Here is a 24,139-nt window from a genome sequence, read left to right on the forward strand (position 1 = left end):
ACTCGGACGCATGTGACTCAGATTAGACTTGGACTCGGACGCATGTGACTCAGACTCGTACGTATGTGACTCGAACTTGACTTGGACTCGGATGTATGTGACTTAGACATATGTGACTTGGGCTCTGACATTTTTTTTTTTCCCCACAAAAGAGAGCTCAGAAGCTCGGACATTTGTGACTTGGACTCGGACATTTGCGACTCGGACTTCACTTGGACATTTGTGACTCGGACTTGACTTGGGCTCGGACATTTGTGACTTGGACTTGACTTGGACCTTTGTGGCTCAAATTGACTCGGACCTTTGCGACTCAAACTTGACCTGGACTGAGCTTGGGTGGAGCACGGCGGCAAAGTTTGTCGGTGAGTTTAAAAATTTAGCCCCCAAAGCTAAGTTTCATGTAGCAAAAAGGAATTTGGTAGGAATATCTATCATGAGTAGACTCACAAAAAAAAAAAAAAAAAAAGGTCTCAAGAAGCCATGCATGAAAAGCCACAGGAAGTCTGAGACTTTGGTTTGAAGCAGCTATTTGGCAGCCATTTAACCATTTCCAAAGGTCCTTCAAAGAAAAACTCTTTCTGGAGACTTTATAAATGCTAAATTACAAATGGGCTTTCACATGCATAGCACTTTTCTACCTTGAAAGGTACTCAAAGCACTTTAACTCCTCGTTTAGAAGGACGCTTGATGGTCATGGACTGAAGCCAAAACCTTCGGTTGGTAGATAACCACTAGCAAAGTTAACCCAGGTATCAGGTCGACAAAAGTTAATTGCAAATCTTTTTTTTATCCTCTGTTGACGTTAAAGCTTGCATAATAGCCAACTTTTATCAGCATATGATCAGACTTAAAGCTTTCCTGCAACGTTTTTCCGACAGCGGTGACAGCGGGACACTCGTCCTCGCTTTCACTCAGAAGTCCTTTGTATCGCCACCGCACTCGTTCAATTACCGAAGGCCAGTCTCTGCCAAAAGCCTGAATGGGACCTCCATTAGGCCTCACGTTGACATTTCATTTCATAGCGGCTCCTATCTGGCCAGGTGACAAAAGAGGCTGATTAATTGTGTCTTTGGAAAGTGGCCAGCGACTGTAACACGGCTAAAAAGGACACTTAATGGTGTGTTTTGCCTGATAAAAAAAAAAAAAAAAAAACGGCTCAGCCATTAGAGGAAATAACAATGTCCCGGCACGACATTTGCGGTCCCCGGGCCAAATGAACACAGTTAAAGGTATTACTTTATGTGCTTATGTGGGACTCTCGTAATAAGCTGATGTAATTTTCTTCGTCTTTTCTCTACAGGATTTTTTTTTTGGAATGCCAGAACAAATGATATGAGAATGAATATCAGAGGACAAAAGTGCTTTGAGGCAGTGTGTGAGCGTGTGTATGTGTGTGCATATTTAAACTGATTCCCCGTCGTCTAAGATGACAAAAATGACCCCATTTTACCTGTGATGTCGCTTTTCATTTAGCCGTTGTCTTTCGAGTTCAAAAGCGCAAAGGACCCATCGCCACGCGTCATTAAGTGGGGTTAATTGTATTTTTTGGGAGACGAAGAACTTTGCGTGTGCCACAATCGTCCTTCAGAGAGGAATGAAACGCCTGAGTTGCCGTCTTCCGACGCCACTTTGGCTGCTTTTATAGCGTTGAGAAGAAGCAGTCGTCATTATGTTGTTTTGATAGACCAAGCAATCGGCAACCTTGGATAATGAATGGAAATTGAACCGAGTCTGATGAATGCACGCGGGTCGAAAAGTGCTCTGGAGTTTATTAGAAAGCTAACCAAGGTTTCCATAATACCTGCTTCCGATTTGGGATCGTTTGGGCCTGGAATTAGGCTGCTTCAAACCAAAATGACGCCAAAATGTGATTTGACGGATTTGGAGACCACTGTATTTAAAAGGTTTTACGCTTTTTTACCATGGAACATTTGGGAGAGTAATGCAAAATAAATTTGACGTGGAAAAAGGATGATTGATAGTTTTGTCATAAGTCATAAGGCATGACTCCTTCTTGTGATTGTCTCCCTTAGATACTCATTTTTTAACTCTACAGGGTGCGCTTCTGAGGGAATTTTGTTCAGGGTCGTTTTAGCCCCGCTAGAAATACATGCAATTTCACTGGGTTACACACTCTAATGCTCTCTTCCGTCTCTAAGCGATGTCCATGCCTTGTTTCCTGCCGCCTTCAGACGCTAGCTGACAGGGTAGCGGAAAGAGAAAATTGCATATTATTTACCCGCCGTGTTCAATATGCCACTTTTCCGCTATATAGCCCGCAGCTTAAGACACACAAAACGGGGGGTGTGCTGAGATGAATGTAAAGTCGCACACACACAGTGACTAGCTGACGGCTTAAAAGTCACGTGGCGACATTGTGCCCTGACATGTCATTAAAAGTTGTCACAGGTTCCGCAGGAGTGATTTTCCGCCCGGGGATGAAGCGCCGGCGGATGTGGACCATGAATGCGGCACGGCGGAAGCATCCGCATGAGGCGCGTTTCGGTTCTCACCCGAGGAGGTCAGGGTACAAGATTCGAAGTCGCCTCTTCTTACGCTTGGATTGTTTCTCCCCATTTTTTTTTTTTTAATCTTTGCAATCTTCTGTACCTTCTTCTTCTTGGCTCAAACGCAAGGTGACCCGGGGTCTCGTGTCTCAGGAATATGTGGATGGCTTGTTCAGACAAGCGGAAAAATGTTCCATTTTTTTCCCGCCCCCCTCCCAAGTCCACTTTTTCGGAACAACCCCGCCTTCCATTAGAGCAGTGCTTCTCAATTATTTTCTGTCATGCCCACACCTCTGCATAACTGTATCCGTATTAATGTATAAGAGAATAAAAAAGAAAGAAATATGGACCTTACAACAAATAATAGCTTTATTAACTGTAACAGAAAAGATTTAAAGTGCATCTGAAATTCAAAAATAAAATTAAATCCTTAAACTATAAACATTTTTTGACTGACCATGTCAAACCATATGATACGGAAAAAGAAAAATTACATAAAATCAATAAATAATAATGCATTCAAATTGATCACCAACATTAACTCAGGAGCACAATATTAAAAAAAAAAAAAAAAAAAAAAAAACTAACCTGCAAAACAAAAATTGCAGAATTTATATATATATTTTTTTCTGTGTGCAAAGTGCACATGCTCAGTGCAAACAAACTCCCTACACCACCGAACGAATGCTCCCTGCGCACACTCTGCCAATAATGAGAGCGCCACTGCCCCCTAATGTAGTGGAGGTGCAATTGCACTTTATTCTAGGACAGTAAAAAAAAATAAAAAATAAAAATACAAAAATAAAAAAGCATGTTCCCCGAGGTCAAACGCGCCCCCCTTGATGGAGCCTCGCGCCCCCCTGGGGGGGCCCGCCCCACTATTTGAGAAGCACTGCATTAGAGGGCGAGATTGCTGGGCCGAGGAGGTTGGAGGTTTTGACCCACAATTATACATCAGTATTGTTTTAGTCACAGAATTACAAACCAAGTGTTTCGAAACTTAATGGGGAGGTTTCTATAATGAAATCATTTGTTTTAGCATAAATGCGTACAAAAAAAGATGCACGTTTGTTCTGAAAAATGATTCTTTACACTATGCCCAATGTTTTTCGCCATTTGGAAAAACAACTGCACCATTTTCCCCCTCCGGCCGTCGAATGCTAATGGTAGCGTCCCGCTCACCTAAGCTGAACATTAGCAGATGGGCGATCTGACTGGAACTACCTTCCTCACCAATAATGGAAAAGGTAGACCTAAAATACTATAGAGAGGGACAAAAAGATGTACAAGTTTGTCATATTTCCTAGAATTAGGTATCCATCCACACCATCCTGTCTCTTATACTACACTACAGTTTAGCACCTCCATCACTTATTTAAGACGACATCGTGTGATGCTAAATACGAGTCAATTTGTCTCTCCGTAATTCCATAAAATGTCTACAGGCCTTCACATCAGACCATCACTAGCACCTTGCTCAGACGCTAAGAGCCCTTGACGATAATGCGATAGGACCGCAGATCAAACGTGCAACGCTAAACGCAGAATCAGGAATAATGATGTAGGTGCCGACAGGGTAACATTGATTTTGGACGTCTGAACCGGCGGATGCAGGCCAGCGCTCGCGGACAAGACGACATCGCTCAGGATGGATGGCTCTCCCAATGACGGATGGCCGGCAATTTATCTGCTAATCTCGCTTCCATTTTTAAACAGGCCATAAAAATCAGCGCTTTTGCGTTTGCGGTGTTCACCACCGGAATCAATACAAATCTCATGACCTGAGATTTTAACCGTTCGTGACTCTCAGTCGATGGTTGTTTTTGCGCCGACCCCGTCTGGAGATGACACGTCGACCTTGAGGCTTTTATCGATTCCGCGCAACATCTTGATTTTTGACCTGCTCTTCCCTGCTGTCGATATCCATCTTGAGGATGCAACCTTTGATTGTGATGAACTGACTCTCGGAATCTTCTGACACTTCGCGGACAAACAAACAAACAAACAAACAGACCAGGGCAGTGGTTGTGTGTTTGCCCTTTGGTTTCTCATGAGGAACCAAGAAAACATTCCGAAGGCAAAACAATTCGATTTATCTTTCCTTACCTGAACTCTGGAGCCGGAATCCCGCTTGATCCACTTGATGACCGTCTCGTACACCAACTCCTCCGCTTTGGTGTTGAGGCTGTCGTTGGACAGGTAGGCCACCAGGCCATCCTTGGAAACGCTCAGAATCTCTTCCTGTCCCGCCACCTGATTGCCAGAAAAGTGGACTTCAGCCATTAACTAAAATGACAAGCTGACTTTTAATTAAGTTGACCAAGCTAATTGGTGCATCTCTTCAGAATAAACTGTACAAGATAGACCCCAACTCCCATGTATTGTTATTATTTTTTGTGTCTTTTTCCCTCCGTTCTCTCTCTCAAACCTCGTTCTGTCTGACTACATTTTCCAATAAATATCCATCACATTATAAATAACCAAAGAAGGAGTATATCAAACTCCCCTCTTTCACAGAAAAACTGCTGTTCCGGCATAAAAGATCCTTCATTTTGCAAGACCAAGCAGCCAAATGGAATTGGGGGAACACAAATCAACAGCTTTCTTAGTTCTATGGAACATAAACCGATTTTAAATCATTGACTTAAATGACTCAATATGTCTGCACCTGGCACAGAAAATTAGTCATCCTAAATTACAATTGATTGCAAATTGGGACCAGAGTGCGGCCAAATACGATTTCATCTTTAATCTCTGCCTTCTGAGATATCTTGAAGTAAATGGCATTGAAATCCACAGGGTCATTTCTGAAGGCTGGCTGGGTGGAGGCGAGGCTGATGTTGTGATCTCAGACCCCAGCGAGAGCTTTTGCTCTGGCAGAGTTGAAAATGGCTGTTGGCCTGGCATGGACAAGTTCCACGACCTGATCTGAGACCCCAGTTACTTTAAATATTTTTGACCAAATGAGATTAGAAATCAGTCGGTTTCTTGATCAGAGCAAGAACAGATAATACAGGACCGTCCAAAGAAAATATGATCTCACGTTTGAGTGGCCAGAGAACACGTTTTTAATTTGATCTGTACGTTCCATCGTGCGTTCTTGATCTGACACAAAATAACGGTTATTCCTGAAGGCTTCGGGAAGTTGAAAACTGCAGCAATGGAAGTGTGGACAAGAGCCATGTATTAATCGTCAGACCCTAGCCAACTCAAAGGTCTTGGATCAACTATCATTGAAAATCAATACGGTTCTAAAGAACATATGTTGGGCATCAGGCCCGGGGGTTAAGTGTCTTGCATCATTTTGCATCAAACATAGAACAAAAATGAATTCAGGGTCCCGTTCCGAGTCTTACCTCAGGGAAGTTCTGCAGCGCAAAGGCTTTGGCCATGTTGTGCAGCTCTGTGCAAGTCATGGCCTCCGCCATGGCCAGCACTCCCAGGCAGTTTGCTGCCGTCAGCTGTTTCTCTGCAGCCGAGGATGAAGACAGAGAAGATGATTTAGGATTTCACACTGCACACAAATGCTAGTTCACACGAATATGACCTAACGGGAAAACAGGTCGTTGACCAGATCATGAAGAAGAAGAGAAATAAGACAAAGAAGAGGAGGCAGAAGAAGAAGAAGGTCAAATCAGAAGACCCACGAGGGGAGAACACAGACAGATTGATTAGGTCGATAGCAAGATGGTGGACGTCGAAGATGATGTCGAGGGATTGTGTCACAGCTTATCAGCTTTCTGGCTACCTCGGCACGTCTAATAACTCCAAACGCCTCTCGGGACAAACAAACAGGGCAGGAATCGATCGCAGGGAGTAGGATTAGGGATTAGCCAGGGCAACATTAAAGAGGCAGATCTCCAAATGACCAGCAGGAGGAGAGCTTACGAACACTTCTGATCTTTTACAAGAGTTTGTTTTTAACGTAAACATCTATTAATCAAAAGAGTAAAAAGAACTTTTGTAATCAAAATGCAATCAGACGGATGGATGAATTGGCCCCATGAAAGAGGCTGATTAAATAATTGCCCTCAAGAGGGGGCCACGCCAGGCCTCTTTTTATTTTGATGGGCAAATGTGGCGTGCCCTAAAATAAATAGCGGTCAACAAAAGGCAAAGCCAAAACACAAGCCAGCAGACGAATGATGCGGCACAGAAACAGCCGTTACCACCAGAAAACAGTTTGTTGTTTTCAAGAACTGCTTAGGCTTAAAACCTTAGGCAGTGGCGTTGGTCAAGAACTGAATGATTTGTATTTCTTTATGATGTGTCATCAAACTTTGCACTATCTACTCGCAATAATGAAAACTGAAGATTCAGTGGTTCAAATTTAGTCGCAAGCTGACAATTTATGATACATTTGTCAAAAGAGCAAAAGCAAACCAAAAACGGCCAAAAATGACCATAAAAAGGTCACTTAATTACAAAGTCGCTGCCAACTAGTGGCCTGGCATGCACACTACGACCTGTTTACACACAACACTGAACCACTTTCAAGATTTTGACGCTAACAAATGTTTCCTTGCAAGTATCCGTCATGATGTGTGCATTAACATCAAAGAAAGTCAAAAGTAGGTCGACAAGAGGAGACGTTAACATTTGACACGCTTTCTCCTCTCTCAAGGACAAACGCTTGTACCTGAACACAACCCGCCCCCCCCACCCCTTCGCTCTAATGTGTTAAAATGTCATGAATGTTGTCGAGGCGGAATGAATTGACGTCTCAGAGGAAATGAAGTCTACAAATGGCTTCCATGTTTGCTTTTTCTTTTTTGTGTGTTGTTTGGCCCAAATAGAGGAAAACAAATCAATAAGCGCTGTTTCTGCCGTTTTCTTTTCTCCGCTCGCTCGCCTCTGACCTTTTTGTCGACATACGCTTCCCTCGTGTTCGCCATACTCCAAACAACTCATGAGATGGAATGCAAATACTGACATTTGAGGCTCTTTTTTTTCCATTATTACGGTCCCCCAACAAAGTCTTTTGCAAACTTTTTAGGTGACACCAGCTTTGGAGGCTGAATTTTTTAATTTTTATAGCTCTGTGTTTTATGGCGAAAACCTCTACCTAAAATGTGGCTAAAATGGCTGCCTTGAAACCAAAATGGCTGACTTCCTGTGTCTTTTCAAGCATGAATTTTTTTGTGACAGACGTGCCGAAAAAATTTAATGTGGTGAAACTGTCTTGTCAAACTCAACTTCTTACACCCACCTAGGAAAGAGACGCAAACTTTGCAGAAGGTGTTGAACTGGAACTTGTTGGCGGCTTCCAACAGCGTCTTGGCGTTGGCCGAATCGATGACCAGCGAGCCCGTGTAGACGAATTCCAGCAGCTGTTCCAGAACGTCGGCGCTGATGTTACTCATGCTCAGCTTCAGCATCTCGCCGTTGCGCGTCTCCCCCGACGACCTGCTCCGACCAATCGCAGCACAGAGAAAGAGAGAGAGTCGGGTTTGAGAGGGCGAGCTCCGCAGGGGAGACAAAGGGTGAGAATTTGGGGATTTGTATTTATCTGAAACAAACTGTGAATTCAGCAAATAGCGAACCGCGAATAGGCAGGAGATTACCTACATATAAAACGATTATATGATACCTCCCCCAAGGCTGGGAGGCAGGAGTAGTGGAGTATGTGCTACTCGGGCCGGGCTCGAATGACGGCGATTTGTCCACGCGGCGGCGGATGCCCGCGGGGGAGGTATTAGGGTGGTAAGTAACACCTCACCACCCATGTTTAATGTCCCATGTGAAACAATAATCCACTCAAGGGCAAAATAAATGGAACGCCCCCCTCCCACCCGCAACCACTTTAACTCCCCTCCCTGCGGCCATGGACATATGAAAAGTGGTCGGTATTAAGATGGATGGAGGCCCTTTCAAAGCGTCAATCAAGATTTGGCCTTTATTTATTATTTTTTTGCTGCTGCTGGATCCACTTTGTTGAATTTGAAATCATAAGCGCACACAATTGATGATGCGTTCAGGAAAACTCGGAAAAAATACATCTTTTTAATGGTATTTGGTGTAAAAGGTTTGTGAGTGATTGTTACTAAAACGTTGACAACGGAAACGTTAAGTTAAATAGACGCCACGCTCCAATTAATTGCCAGATGGGTCGTCCGTGTTAAATTAACAGTATACAAAATAAACACTTCCCTAAAAAATTAAATAAAATAGAATAAAGATAGTGGTAGAAGTCATTAGAAGAAACAACATACACCACACTGCTAGTAAAATATGCCTGGCACATGTAAAGCTGACGTTTACGGACGAGTTGGTTGAGTGTGTGAAAAAATAGGTAAAATATGTATAACTTTTTTTTTTAAATAACAAAATGCTATCTATTTAAAACCAATTATAATGAACTGATTAGTTGATATACAGTATTTGAAAACATGCACTTTACTCTTACACATACTCATGCACTTTATTTTTTATTTGATTATTTACTAAAACGTTTTTAACTGTTAGGGGTGGGCGAGTATCGATACCAGGTATCGGGCTCATTCCAAAGTATCGGTGCTTGCGATGCCCGTTTTATGATCAGGAAGTAGAAATGAGTAGAATAGAAAATTGCCATTAATTTCATGCAATTCTAAGGAAAAAACACTACAGGTTATAGGTCTTATCTGTTATTGTTTTTTTGGGGGGAAATTTTATTACGCATCAAACATGCTAATGGTATCGGTACTTGGTATCCGTATCATTGAGGACTCAGAGTGCATAATCTTACTAGTATCAGTCGAGAAAACTAAGTGGTATCGAACATCCTTTTCATTTGTAATAATTACAATTTGACAAATTACATAATGAAAAATATTTTACTAAAAAAATGAATAGGGTTGTTAAAAAAATCGATTCGGCGATATTACAGCACACAATTCTTGTATCGATTGAATATGCAGCAGAAACGATGTTGAAAGATTAATTTTTGATGCATATATTTAAAGTCTTACCCTCTCACACTTTAAGCATGGAAGAATGTTATATTAATGAAACATTAAGACTTAATATTCTTATTTTTAATGCTGTTGTAACCCGTTTGTTAAAGAGTGTTGAAGTTTCAGATAAGTAAATGCATTTTCATACGAATTTTACAGTGTACATGTTCAAGTTTACTGATTTGTATTTTCAAAATTTGAGTTAAAAAAAAAAAAATCACAATAACCGACTTACAGATTAATCGGCATCGAATCAAATCATGACCTATGAATTGTGACGCGGATCGAATCGCCAGGTACTAGGCAATTCACACCCCTAATAAATCATGATTATGGGGAAAAATACATGAAAATACAATTATTTTACAGCATTTATAATGCAAATGCTTGATGGACTGGATAAAAGAGAAGGACAGCAAATCAACAACGAGACAAAAGGATGGTGGGACAGGAAGAGGACAATAAAATAAGAGGAAGAAAGGGGGTGAGGCAGGGGTGAGACGGTTCTTCCACAGGGAGCCAGCAGCCATCCTTAACAGGGAGGGGTTGTGTTGTCCCATGACTTTTCAATAAGAGATACCCCCAACTTCCAACCCCCCCAAAAAAAGCCCACCACCATCACACCTGCAATAATATCCTGTAGTGTATGAACTCAAAGACATTAGTTGGCATTTGAAGCGCACTCAGGGAGGGAGGGGGAAGTGAGAAGGACATCCAAAAATAAAGAATTAAAAAATGAAAAGACATTTAATTGTCTCCGCATGGCTGCAAAAACCCAAAGCGTTTTTTTTTTGTATTTATTTTTAAATGTTTTGTCCTCCTGCAAAGCAAAAAGCCACATAGCGTTATTGACCTTTATCCCGCACAAAGGCCTGCCTGCAGGGGGGAGCGGAGGGAGGTGGGCAGGTGGGAAGAAAGAAAGGGAGGGTCAAAATGATGGCGGGAGGATGGAGTTAAAAGTTATAAATAAAAAAAAATAAAAAAAAATAAAGAGCATCAGCCCGGTCAATTAGTGCAGCAGGAAGAGGCCGGAGTGGCCGCGGGAAAACGTTATGGAGCGTCTGAAAAAAGGAGGCTAGCGTCTGATTGCGCTCGTGTGAAAAATGGAGGCGGGAGGACGGCGAGTGAAGAAGTGTCGAGATGAGCTACGCTCGGATGGTGGGATCTGTTTGTGGGGGGAAAAAAAAATGCTACACTTTTCCGAGAGGGAGAGCAGAATGGAGGCCAAGCACAACACACACATTAGGGGACACGTGCACGCAACTTCACCAGCACACTCCACCCACACGCAATGACAGAAATGAACAATTCGGGCCCATCTGTGGAGGATTCTGGATTCTAATTTGGTAGCAATCACACAAAAGGTGGAGTAAGCTTGTTAGGGAGCCTTGCAAATGGTCAAAATGAACCACTTCTAACCAAAACGGGACACTTCTGGTGTCTTTTTGGGCAAAGCTTCCTGAGACATTTTTGTGGGTCCACTCATGATAAAGATGGCAAGTGAAACATAGAAGGACTCCTCGTCATGGCTAAAATTATCCTGAAATCAAGTAATTGCAAACAAAAATGGCTGACTTCCTGTAAATTCTGTAGCGTAAACTAAATTTGACTATTTAGATAGGGACCAAATAGACTCAATTTCAAAGTAAAATGAAAATAAATGAAAAAATAAAACTCACCCAAGAGTTGAGGTTCGAAATCACGACCTTCAGCTTGGGAGACAGCCACACTACCACCTGAGCTATGCCCCTCCTACTGTTTGCGTTTCTCCAAGAGACCAAAGATCATTTTTGGTCTGTTGCAAGTTCGGAAGATTCCATGCACTCATGGTATCAGCTGCAGCTGACATGAGAGATATACGAGCAGAAAACAGGAGCTGCGTGGCTCGGAGTAGATTGGCTGTCTCCCAAGCTGAAGGTCCTAAGTCCGAACCTCAACCCTTGAGTGAGTTTTATTTTATTTATTTATTTATTTTTATTTTACTCTCTTCCTAGCGTAAATATTACTCTAAAACCGAGTCTATTTGTTCCCACTCAAAATAGAGTCAAATTTACTCATAACAAATTTACTCAATAACCATATTTTTCCCAGCTCAGTGAAACTGGCTTTGGGGGCTGAATTTTTAAAGATAACCTGTTAGAATTATATATATATATATATATTTTTTTTTTTATACGGTGAAACCTTACGCAACAACATAAGATGGCTGACTTCCTGTGTCTTTCCCGCCATGGCTTCTTGAGACTTTTGTGGGTCTTCTAACGATGGGCATGCCTACCAAATTTCATGTTGCTAAATGAAACCGTCTTTAGGGGCCAAATTTTCAAAGTCAACCTAATATTATCATGTTGTTTTGATGGCAAATCAAGCGTCACCGCCATGCAAGCACACAAAATGGCTGACTTCCTGTGTCTGTACTTCCATATTTCAACTTATCCTGTTCCCATGTATCACAAAAAGTCACTTTACGGAACGCAAGGTGCCTGCACAAAAATTATCTTTGATATGAAACTTTGTGAAAAGGTGACCGAAACCGCAGTCCAAATAAAAGTGCGAAGACTCGTCTCGCTATGGGGAGCAACTAGAACAAAAACTATTACACATAAATCTGTGGGGAATTGGACAAATTCCTGTCCTCCCCTCGGGGTGAGTCGAGCGGTCGGTTTCGCACAGCGAGAGAGGACGAACGTGTCAGACCGGCTCAGAGGTTTTGGCGCCGCGTGGTTGTGGTGATGCAGAAAATGCGGCCGGATGCCATAAATTAAATGCCAAGCGAGCGCGCTTATTGGAAAATGCTGATGGGTGAAATGGAATTACAGGCCATGATCTGTCAGCCTGCTCGGCGCACTGGCCCTTTAAGAGGAAAGGTCATGTATTTTAGGAGGGGTGGGGTGACGAGGGGGCGAATGTGCGTATTTGCATCCTTTGGGTATCAGGGAGCAACATATTCCAAAAAATTAATCAGAAATTGTACAAAAGGGGAAGCATTCCATTATAAAATCAACATTACTAAAAAGTGAAGCTAGAACAAAGTAATGCCAACAAAATACAAATTACAATTAAATAAATCATCTAATTGAATGTCACAAAATGTTGTATTTTCCTATGAAATACAAAAATGTGAACATTTTGCCGCAAAAATGTTTTTCCCAATAATTGTAAATGATTAAAAAAATAGAAATATTGTAATTGTAAATGTAATTAAATACACTATTTTGCCACATTGCTATTTCACAATAAAAAAAAAAAAAAATGAAAACGTATACAAAAATTCTACATTTTCCCACCAGTATAACAATGATCATGAAATATTACTAAATATGTACGCATGTACGTGTATATTTTATGTGTGCGTCTATACATACATATGTGTATATAAATTATGCCATATATATATATATATATATATATATGTAAAGTAAGATTAACTTAGAAAATATTCAAGGGATACAGTAAAAAGTGAATATTTTGTATGTAATTAATGTGGTAACTTGATTTTTTTTGTTTTTTGTTTTGTTCAAGTAATACCACCTTTAAAACGTAATTTTTCTACTTACTGTCAACTGATGATGACATCACCTGTGCTGAGGAAGTAGGTCACAACCAATCAAGGCTCAGTTTACTGACCAAACCCAGAAATCAGGTGAGCCATGATTGGCCGGTACCTACTTCCTCAGCACAGGTGATGTCATCATCAGGAAGTAGAAAAATTACTTTTTAAAGGTATCAATCGTGCATGGAAAAAATGAAGTTATCAAATTAATTATGAACTTTTCACTGCTGAAAATTGTTCAATGAGTCAAGTACCCCATTAAAGTGAAGCCACTTGTAGTGCTTGAGCAAAAATAAGGAAGTGTGTATTTAAACCCCGAGTTGAAAACCAACAAAAGTGAAAGCTGTTCCATTAACTTCATTAGGCATAACAACTACTTGCGACGGCAAAATGAGCCAAATGTCTCTTTTAAGCCAACTAGCATGAAAAGTGACAAGAGTTATGACAACAGATGAAAGCGCTCCCACAATCAATGAAGTGATTCATGAGCGTTTGTGCTTATTAAACTGTCAAGCTCAGGTGTCTTTTCGGTGCTTTGCACCTTCACGCATAAATGATGGGCCCGCATCCCGGATAAGAATCCCGCAGGAGACATCGAGTGACGGACGGCTGCTCAACCCCCCGCCGACAACCGTCGGGGCCCCTCGCATGGGTTCCCCGCTCTCGTCAAGGTCAAAGGCAGACTTTTGTGTTGGCGTGCCGGTGGAGCCGTCAGCGCCGCACGCGGCTGCCACAGACGCAAGCTCTTGTCTGCTATTCCATCGCCTGTCTGAATTGGAAATGTACAGCCCAATCTCAAGTCTTGGATAAGTCGAGAGGTGGTGACCACAAAAAAAAAAAAAAAGAAAAAAAGATTTGATGATGAATACAGAATCACGTGAGAAAAGTTGAAATGGATTTTAGCCAGCCCTGTGATTGGCTGGCAACCTGTCCAGGGTGTCCCCCGCCTACTGCCCAAAGCCAGCTGAGATAGGCTCCAGCCCCCCCGCGACCCTTGTGAGGAATAAGCAATCAAGAAAATGGATGGATGGATGGATTTTAGCCATGAATTAAAAACTACATCATTTTGAATGCTAAACAATTTTCTAAGAAAAATGTTGTACTTAACCATAAGTTATTAATTCAATTTAAAAAAAAATGCATACTACATTTTGCCAAATAAATAAATAAATAAATAAATCGCTGCATTTCACGATAATGCCAAAATGTTCTTTTTTTCAAAATTGCTATATTTCGCCATTAAATGTAATATTAATCACATATTTCACATTCAATCTGAAAAACTTTACAATTATATTTCACCATCAAATGTTATTTTCAACAAGTTACAATTTCGATAGAAATAGAATCCCATAAATTTTCACCACACAAATACCACATTTTATAAAAAAAATCCCAAATTCTATTTAAAATAACGACATTTTTCTTTGAAATTTTCATTTATATTGTACGGTATGTCATACTAAAAATATTAAAAATCTTAACTGGACAAATTGCAGTTAACGTTTACATTAAAAATTACTCCCAAATTAAAAAAAAAAAAAGAAAAAGAAAACTTAAAATTTGCTTGCAAATATGCTACATTTCTCAAGAGAATAAAATAAGTAGTTCACCAAAATCTATTTAAAAAAAATGTTTAGTACTGTTTTGAAATTACGTTTGACAAAAATACAATATTTTCCCAAATTAAAATGAAATTTCTGCACAAAATGTTAAATTTGATCATTAATTACAAATTAAATTTGAAAAATTACAAGTACTAGAAATATACACGTTTGAAGTTTATTGAAACTTCAAACTTCAATATATATATTATAATATATATAAAAATATATTAGTGTTGCTCCGATACCGATACTGGTATCGGCAGAGGCCCCGATACTGCATTAAAACAGTGGTATCAGTATCGGTGACTATTAACAAGTAACATGCCGATACCATTAATTGCAACGTTAATATAAGACTTTGGATACAGCATCTTGTGTCTGATCGTGCACAACCTTCACTGATATGTGACATGCTCAACTGCATACCGTGTCGTTATAGTCAATTCTGCTTTAGGAACAAGTTCCGCAAACAAGCCAAAGAAAAAGTGAAATAGATTTGATGCAGTCGACTTTAGAAGTTCTGATGTCCGCTATAACTAAAGTAATAAATAAAGCCAGCGCATGCAACGTGGGGATGGAGTCGGAGATGGGCGTCTGATAAGCAGGCCGATTACGAGCTTGCCATGGCCGCGGGGCGAACGAGGCTAACTCCCCCTTAAGGCGCTGCGCCCGTCTATATTTGCCTATGTCTCAGCACTTCCGCAAACACGCCACGTACAGTAAAGACGGCGAGCAGCGGAAACATTTTGGCTCCCGAGGAAGTGTTAGTCAAGCTGAAAACACCTGCAAGGATGAGGACATCTGGGATGTATGGAATTTCCAATGAAAGACGTGATCGGTGTTATCTGACAGTTGCACGCACAGACACCAAACAAAAATGGAGTATGAGTGACAGCACAGTGGGTGTGTTCTAAATCTACAAATCAGCCAAAATGCACATGGTTGAATTAGCTGCCAGCTTGGGGAATAATGACAGACAACTTCACAAATGTGATACAACGTTAAGACAAAATGTTGGTCCATTCTTCATTCTGACCACCAACCAGATTTTTTTTTTTTTATATATATATAAATTCAGACCCAGAGGCCAGGTGGACTTAGCAACATGATGATTGTCGGGCTTGTCTATAATTAGTAGACTAATGAACAAAAGCCTACAAATCTATGTCAGCCATTTTGGTTTGAAGAGGCCATTCTAGCAACAATTCGACAAAAAAAACCCACTAGAGTTTGTCCGCTCGTGTAAACTAGACAGGGCAGCAACTCTAAAAACATGAAGATTTTTTTAGTTTTATCATTGTGTGTGGGCGGAGCATGCTGGCAAAATTTGATGAGTGGTCATTTAAAACATGAAACTAATGGAATATTTAACTTAACATGAATTTTGGTGGGTTTGTCTATCATGAGTAGACCCACAAAAAAAGTCCTAAGAACCTATTCCAAAAAAGGAAAATGTAGTCTGTCATTTTAGTGTAACGTAGTCATTTTAGGGTCACTTTGGGCCATTTCTGGAGGTCCATCAAAGACTCCTAAAAACTCCTACAACAAATTTTGCGACTCCATTCTGACCAGATATAGCAAACAGATGGTTGCCCCAATTTTGAGTTCTCATCGTTATCTGTTGCCGGACAATGTTGGTGAAGTTTAATCAGTCAAAGTAAAATATTCAGTCCATAAAAGCCAGTCCACAAGATGAGATTTGGAAGGAATGTCTCTTTCATGAGTAGTCACACTCGCAAGAGGGAAAAAACAAAACACAGGAAGTCAGCCATTTTAGAAACAATTTGGCCATTTTCAGGAATCCTTAACTGGATCCTCCAAAAAGTCTCAATACTGTAATCATGTCCCCACATTTATAGGAAAGCTGCCATTTTGCTCGGAAGAAGCTACAATTTTTAGTTTTTGCCACTGCGGGTAGTCAGATCACGGCAGAAAAGTTTGATTGACCGCCATGAAATACGGAACTCAAATAACTCAACTCCACAAGGTCAGAGTTTGATCAATATAGGCCTTACATAAATGCAATAACTCTGCTGCGATTTCCTTCTAACTGCTGTTTGGGTAACCACAGGGGGAATACGTGCCGCGAATACAAGAACGGCGGATGGTGTTCACCTGCTTTTCGCTGAAGCGTCTCAGTTTACAATTACACTAAGCAACATCTCGCGTTCCATAGAAGAAATGCGGTCGTCTCGTTTGGGCCCTTAAAAACATCCCTCGCTCGTGAGACATTTGCGCTGTTCGTTAAAATGGAAATAAGGTTAAAATGGTGTGGTGAGGGAGGAGGTTGCAAGTGATGACAAGCTGTTGACCTTTAACTCCAGATTCAGATACATTCATTTGAGTGTGGGAGTGAGGGGGAGAGAAGGAAGGAATGGCTGCTGGCCCTGCGCTAGAACCAAAACAAACGGGAAAAAAAAAAAAAAAAGTCTTCACGAACCTGCAAGAAAGATGGAAAGAAAGAACAGAAAGAGGAAGGAGGACGGGGGGTAGATTGAAGCTAATGGGGGTTCGGAAAGCGACACAAATGTGCCCTACAAAAGAGAACAGGTGGGATCAAGGATGAGGAGTGCTGTCAGGAAAAGGCAAACCTTTTGACCAGGTCCTTGAAATACAAGCTGCAGGAAGCTAGAACATTTTGGTGGACTTCAAACTCTTTGCCTTCAACAATTATTTTCAGGTCTGTAAACTCTTTCGCTCGCCGCTGCTGGTTGAGCTCCTTCAACATCTCTGCGGAGGAAGAAAAAGAAGAAGGAGAAAAAGGGAAAAAAAAAAAGAAAGAAGAAAAACAGACATTGACACAGTTTAGGTTTAGAAGTTGTTTTGTTTGCTTTTCAGGACAGACATGAGCATCAACAGTGTGACAGAGAAGAAACATTGAACAAAATGTCATATTGCAGGGAGATAACATCGGCGATGTCAAAGCGAAGAAACGCTCAGAGTTCGCTCACCTGTTTACAATGCGAGAAAAAAAAATGTGTGGAAAATCAAATGAAAATAGATGTGATCTCAAGAATTTAGAGGGAAATTGCACAAAAAATGTAGAATTATCAAAGGAAATCCAGCATATCAGTTTACCTAAAAAAATGTTGTTTTTAACAATTACACAAAATGTGCTACTTCTCGTTAAAAAAAAAAAAAAAAAAAACTAAAAAAAAATCTACAAATTCCTATATTAAAACATTAAGACACATCGACAGCATTACCGGAGTTAGTTCACAAAACATTGTAACAAATATGAAAACATTTTGATTCTCAAAAAATCTAAGATTTTTCATTCAACCCCAAAATATGTCTGTTTATGACTAACTACAATAGGCTACTATTCTTATTAATTCAACTCTTCGTAAAAATCTTACCAGTTTACAATGCTAAAGGGAAAAAAGAAAAGAAAAAAAAATCAATGGAAAATTCCAGGACAAATTCTTCAAAGAAAGTGATTATGCTTTCATAAGTACCATGTATAGTGGGAATTTTTACGAACATTTTAAAAATATTCTTTAAAAAAAAATCCAATAAAGCACAAAATACTGAGTCTTTTTCTGATAAAATACAATGCACTAATTTTCATACAAAATTCCAACTAAATTCTTGTGAAATAAACTGATTACATACAAGAATTTTAGGGTACTGTAAAACTGTACACAAAACATTTTTGAGATCTGAATTATGGCATATAATTGTCGTAATGATGTCTAATGGAAAGAAAATGACATTTTCTATTATTAATATGTCACTTATTGTAAAAATTACCACAAAATTCTTATGTTCAGAAAAATAGCTACGCTCTGAGATAAATAAAGCACTAAAAAATGTAGTGGGATACTACATACAAATCATGATTAAATTCTCGCAAGAATAGTCTGAATATAACAGTTGAATTTTTATACACTTTGGGTTACAATTGTCTCACTACAAATTCTTGCAAATTTGTTCCTCTAAGAGAACATCATCATAGCCACTGTTTACGTTCAACGTGACCATTAAAATTTATAAGGAAATCAAAAAAACTTTAGCCTTATATTACATTGTGCTGTGAGTAAATTCTGGAAAACAAGTTTAAAATAATTAAAGGAAATCCTACAAAATTCTTGTGACACCCTACAAATAGATTGTCCTACTTAGCACAAAGTTCACTTTCCAATGCCGCTTATCTGCTGATCCCCAAATGTAATCATCTGTACCCCGCAATGGAAGGACGGCGACCGAATTGGGAAAGAGTCATGCTCGTAGCAAACTGATGCAAATTTGGCACGGTAGCGGACCAACTGCGGCGTCGGGTCGGAGGCGCTTGTTTTCCTGGCGTCTTAATGAGGCGCCGTGAGGGGATGCTGAGAGGGAAAGTCAGCGGGAGGTTGGCGTGAAGTGTGGGAGACGTCATGCTTTGTAATCCGGAAGGCCGCATTGACAACATACACAAGCCATAACGCGGGATATAATGATTATGGACACTTTTCTGCAGCCGTTAAAGCTTTTGATTGCCAGATCGCCGGCTGTGAGGGACGATTCGTTCGACAATAGGAACATTTGGTGAACAGTGGAGTTTGCAACGCATGAAAGGCCATCCTGAAACTGACTCAGAAAACAAGAGGTGGCAAAATTCACAATTTGCTACTTTAGCTACCTGAACCAGATCAGATAGAAACCACTACCAGAGGACCTTTGAACTCCAGTTATTCCAAAGTCCGAACTAAGGTTTGTGTGTCTAGTGTTCATGTTCAATCATTCAAGGACTTTGGGAAGCACACATGAGGTTACAGACTTCCCACAGACCCATGAAAAGTAGACCTGACATGGTCCAAAATGAATTTGAATTGACTTTTTACAAAAACTTCTTGAAAAAAAGACCTCCATGACCAAGGCCAAATTGCCTTAGTCTGTGGAGTGCGCCGTCTTCCAACAATAACAGCTACTGTATTATGAATGTACCTAGCTACGGTATACAAAGTGTCCTTGGGTCTCATAAAAGAACATGAACTTTTATTATGTTTCTATAGGAACTCCAAGAGTCTAGCAGTTGAAGTAATAATTGTTTTGTGACTATTACTGTACATGAGAATGTGATGTCTTGCTTCAGAGTTTTCTTTGGTAATTGTGTGCACACTCTTTTCAGTAAGCACTTGATGGCTCGGAATATAGCATATTTTTTTTTAAGGTTGATTCAGTCAAGCATTCATTAACATGCACTCGCTCTAGGCACATTGTGCTGTGAGAGATTATCAGGTGTGCCGCAGGAAATGATCCAATTTCACTCAATTGACTCAAAAATGATTGACTATTTATCTTCATCTGATCTTCATAGATGGTACAAGATACAATTAACCTGCGTATTCACCTGTAGCCATTCATACAACAGAATAATAGCTTTGTGTTCAACTAAACAGGCCAAGATTTCACACTAAGTACATTGAGACGATGTCATACTTAAGTGTGACATTTTGTTTGATGGCGTGCGATGAGATTTTTCTAACAGGTAAATAAACACATTCAGAACAACAGAAGCAATGTGACGAGATTCCTAAAAATGACAAGTCTGTCAAAACACTCTCAAAATGTGATTTCAACTTGTACATCACACACAAAAATGGAAAATCTGGACAAATTGAGTTTGAAATTCAGCCTTTTTGGGGGACTTATTTTTCGTGTGGGATAACTTTAGAAAACTTGGTCTAAAATTAAAAAAAAAAAAACACACACACACAAAACAAACTGTATAACTTTATTTCTTAACATTTTGACCCTTTAGTTTTTACCTTGTACCTGGCGATAGGAATGGAACGATATCCAAATGTCATGATACAATATTGTCATGATATGAAGCTCACAACACGATAATTATCACGATATTGTGGAAAAAAAAAAAAAAAAAAAAAAAAAAGCTTATACTAAAAAAAAAAAAAGCACAATTTTGTGTTTTTGTACATAACAATAATATGTTATTATTATTATTATGTTTTTTACGTTATTATTATTGTTATGTTGTTAATGCACACACACACATTGAGTTCCTCCACATATTGACTTGCTTCACAGGCATAATATTACATTCCCCTTTCATCCACAAATATTGTAGATTTTAAACATAGAAGGGCAAAAACATCACTAATGAAATTAAACTGCACTAAAAAACTAGCCACGAGAGGGTGCTAGAACTGCACAAATGGAAATCAACCTGACTTTTTTTCACAGATGTGTTGCATTTAAATATCGTCAACACGACGACGACGATATTGTGGCAGTTTTAATATCACGATATCTCGCTTATCGTTACATCCCTACTTGACGAACCACCTTCCCTTTTCCCATTGGCTGACAAGTTTTAGTTTAAAATATACTCCGCTAAGCTTGTCCGGGCCCACATTTTGACAGATTAATTTAGGGGTGGCGCTAGGGTCAGAGGTATAAGGGGTCCTTGTTTTGATCCATTTGAACAAAGTACTCTATGTTAAAACATTTTTGTCACTCGTTTAAAAAGGGAAATTAAAAATCAAAATTTTAAGGGGGCTGCAATTCTACCCACTCCAAAAAAAAAACAATGGCCTAGAAATGCTCCTGGATTAACCATTTAACGATTAGCCTTAACCATTTGCACTAAAAAGATGACGAATAGGACAAATGTCACATTATTAATGAGAAGCGCTATATAAATAAACTTGAGCTGAGTTGAGAAGATCAGTGTGGACAGTAGAATAGATATTTTTTGTGTGAGAATTTGTTACGGTGAATTTTTTAGAAAATTCCACAAAAATGGCAGCCACTTGTTATAATAGGGTCGATCTGCTGTCAAAAACAGAAAACTATTAGCAGTAAATTAGTCAATATATCAGCTCAAGTCTTTTATTTGAAGGAAAGTGCAGCAATAGAGCGTTTTCATAATTTAGGAAATGAACCACATGGATAAGTCCCAACGTAACAGTTTGAATTATTATGCTATAAAAACATCAGAACCTGTTTTTATGTTGCTGTTGGGAACTCAAGACATTTCAGTACCGTACCAAATGCTTTGTACAAATACAAATACATGGGACTACTTTCTGAGGAATATGGTAGGCTTTAACATGAACGATGGTTCTCGAAATCTTCCGACTGGATGCACAGCTGCATCTCTTTTAAGGATCCGCCACCCCCTCTCTGAAACACAAAAGCATTCCACTCCAGCTCTTCTTGTCAGCGGGCCAACGCTCTGACGACTGTCAGACAGTGAATAGTTTGGACTCTCCTGCAAAAACGATATGGTTCTCGCCTCCAATCAAGCACACTGCATAACACCGTGAATAGAGCCCCTTTTGCGGGGGCGGATCGTGGGTCCGGGGAGCAGACAAAGGCCGACTCCCTCGGAGCCACGCAGACACACCTGAATGCCTGATAGAGGAGCTAATCGTGGTTTCCAAAAGGAGTAGTAGGGTGGGAGGATATGCCCCGGAACGAGCCGTGAAACTACAAATGGCGTAAAGCGTTCTTCAGTGCGGGGAGACGCCAAACCTACGTCTCAATATGAGAAAGATACCCTGAGGGACGTCAAGTGGAGTAACAAAGACCTACGCTAGCTCTCGCCGTTGGGTCGCCGGGCGGACGAGTTCACAACAGGAGCAGCCCGTTCCTGATTGGCCGCCTTTTGGCCTAGTAACGCCATCAAAGTCCAATCGGGGTACTCGGGTACGCCAACCAATCACTGGGCGCCAACGCTAAGCCAATACCAAAAATAAATAAAAAATGACGTGCCAAGACGAGGTAGGTCGCCCAGAACGGCTGCGCCATTGGTTGCCGATCTGGCAGCCATTTTGGGGTTCGGCACACTTTTGACAGGCGTGTGGGTGTTTCCGCCATTTTGTTGTCAAGGCAAAAAATTCGGGGGGCTTTATCATCACATTGTGACTGTAACATTACTTTAATATTAGGAGCTTGTCTAAAAAAATTTCATGTTTTTAAAATTTTAATTTTACATTATTACTGTCCAGTACATTACATAAAAATCTCTATTTTCATCTCCAAAAATGTTATTTTTTGTATTTTTATAAATGTCTGATAAATGACAGATTTAAAAATGAACACATTTTACAACACTCTATTTAACCAAATGATTAAAAAAAAACATGTAAGAAAGAAAAAAACCAAAAAAACAAAGAACAACAACATGCTCATTATGACCCTTTTGTTCCCTTTTAAAGATTCAATAGTAAAACGCTGCTTGCTTAATTGGCCGGAAAACAAACCAGCACCACCAGCAGATCAATAATTCAATACAGAACTCACTGTAATGTTTTTATTCCGAGCGTAAAGAGACAGGAGCATATTTTATGAAGTACATTAAAAATTAAATTAAATCAATGTATTAAAGTATTTACACTACATGCTCTTTTCAAAGTAAGACAATCAAGCGTATAAAGTGGATTTTTCATAACAAAATACATTTTAATCAGTAAATTCAATCATTGATTCTATAAATTAAATAGTAAAAGAAAGCAAATTCACTCAAATTGAGACATAAATCGGTATTACAAGGTAGCGTGTAATGCAATGGCAAATACATGCCTTTCGTGCAAATTCATTACCAAAAAAATGAATGTTAAAGAAAACACTTAAAGACATTTCAAAAAAGTCAAACATAAGAATTATTTATTATTTTTAAAGTAACCTTTTTGCAGTCTCTGGATTAAAATAATAGCAAACTAAACAAAGCATGTAAAAATAAAGTAGAGATGAATAAAGTACATAAATATTAATATACCCCATATTAACATCTATTTTAATGTCATTTGAACTAATTTGCATGTCTTCTTAGAGAAACAGTAGGAAGCCACCATAATGAATTACTCTATTAGATTAATATACACAAATGGTAAACTCAGGAAGTATAAGTTTAGAGGAAAATCAATTTAAAAGTTTTATTTTTTAGAAAATAAAATTGTTGGTTTTCTAATACCACAACACAAGTTTTAAATTATAATTATATAATAATTCAAGCGTCATTGTCAGCTATGACATCCGAAGCCTATTGGTTCCTCAAAATGAAAAAAACAAAACAAAAACAAAAACAAAAACATTTGGAGTTCCGTTTGGCATTTATATAATAATAATTTTACACTTGAACACTTTTTTAACGTGATATTTTTTTTTTTTTTTTTTTTAGAACTGAAACGACATTTTTATATAATTGCATGTTATTCTAGGCTTGTTATTATTATTATTCTTTTTTTTTCTAGCTTTGTTATTAGATACAAACAATATCTTTCAGCCTTTTTTTTTAATTACCGTTTTAAATTCCAAATGGACACTTGGAAAAATGTTTATGCGATAAATTCGTAAAAAAAAAAAAAAAAAAAATATATATATATATATATATATATATATATATATATATATATATACACACACATATACAGACACTTTTTTAAAATTGAATATCGATGCCTTCTTAAAATAATCCCCAAAGTCATTTTTTTCAGATTTTTCAGGAAACACAAAAGATTGAACCATCTGCATCATGAGGAGATGATTTAGGCAAAAAAATATATATATTTTTTTTTTGTAAAAAAA

The 24,139-nt window shown here is 39.2% G+C and overlaps 1 protein-coding gene across 1 annotated transcript in view; it reads right to left on the reverse strand.

Annotated features, from left to right (window-relative positions):
• The window catches only part of klhl29 (kelch like family member 29), a 240,283-nt gene that overhangs the window by 92,799 nt on the left and 123,345 nt on the right, over positions 1-24,139 (reverse strand). Inside the window, exons 6-9 of the mRNA XM_077509773.1 lie at positions 17,194-17,332; positions 7,717-7,913; positions 5,864-5,976; positions 4,614-4,760 (exon numbers count right to left, since the gene is read on the reverse strand). Of these exons, the coding sequence (XP_077365899.1) occupies positions 4,614-4,760; positions 5,864-5,976; positions 7,717-7,913; positions 17,194-17,332 (596 nt within the window). The remainder of the gene's footprint in view (positions 1-4,613; positions 4,761-5,863; positions 5,977-7,716; positions 7,914-17,193; positions 17,333-24,139) is intronic.

Source organism: Festucalex cinctus, chromosome 21, assembly GCF_051991245.1.
Source record: "Festucalex cinctus isolate MCC-2025b chromosome 21, RoL_Fcin_1.0, whole genome shotgun sequence".
In the NCBI taxonomy this organism is placed as follows: domain Eukaryota; kingdom Metazoa; phylum Chordata; class Actinopteri; order Syngnathiformes; family Syngnathidae; genus Festucalex; species Festucalex cinctus.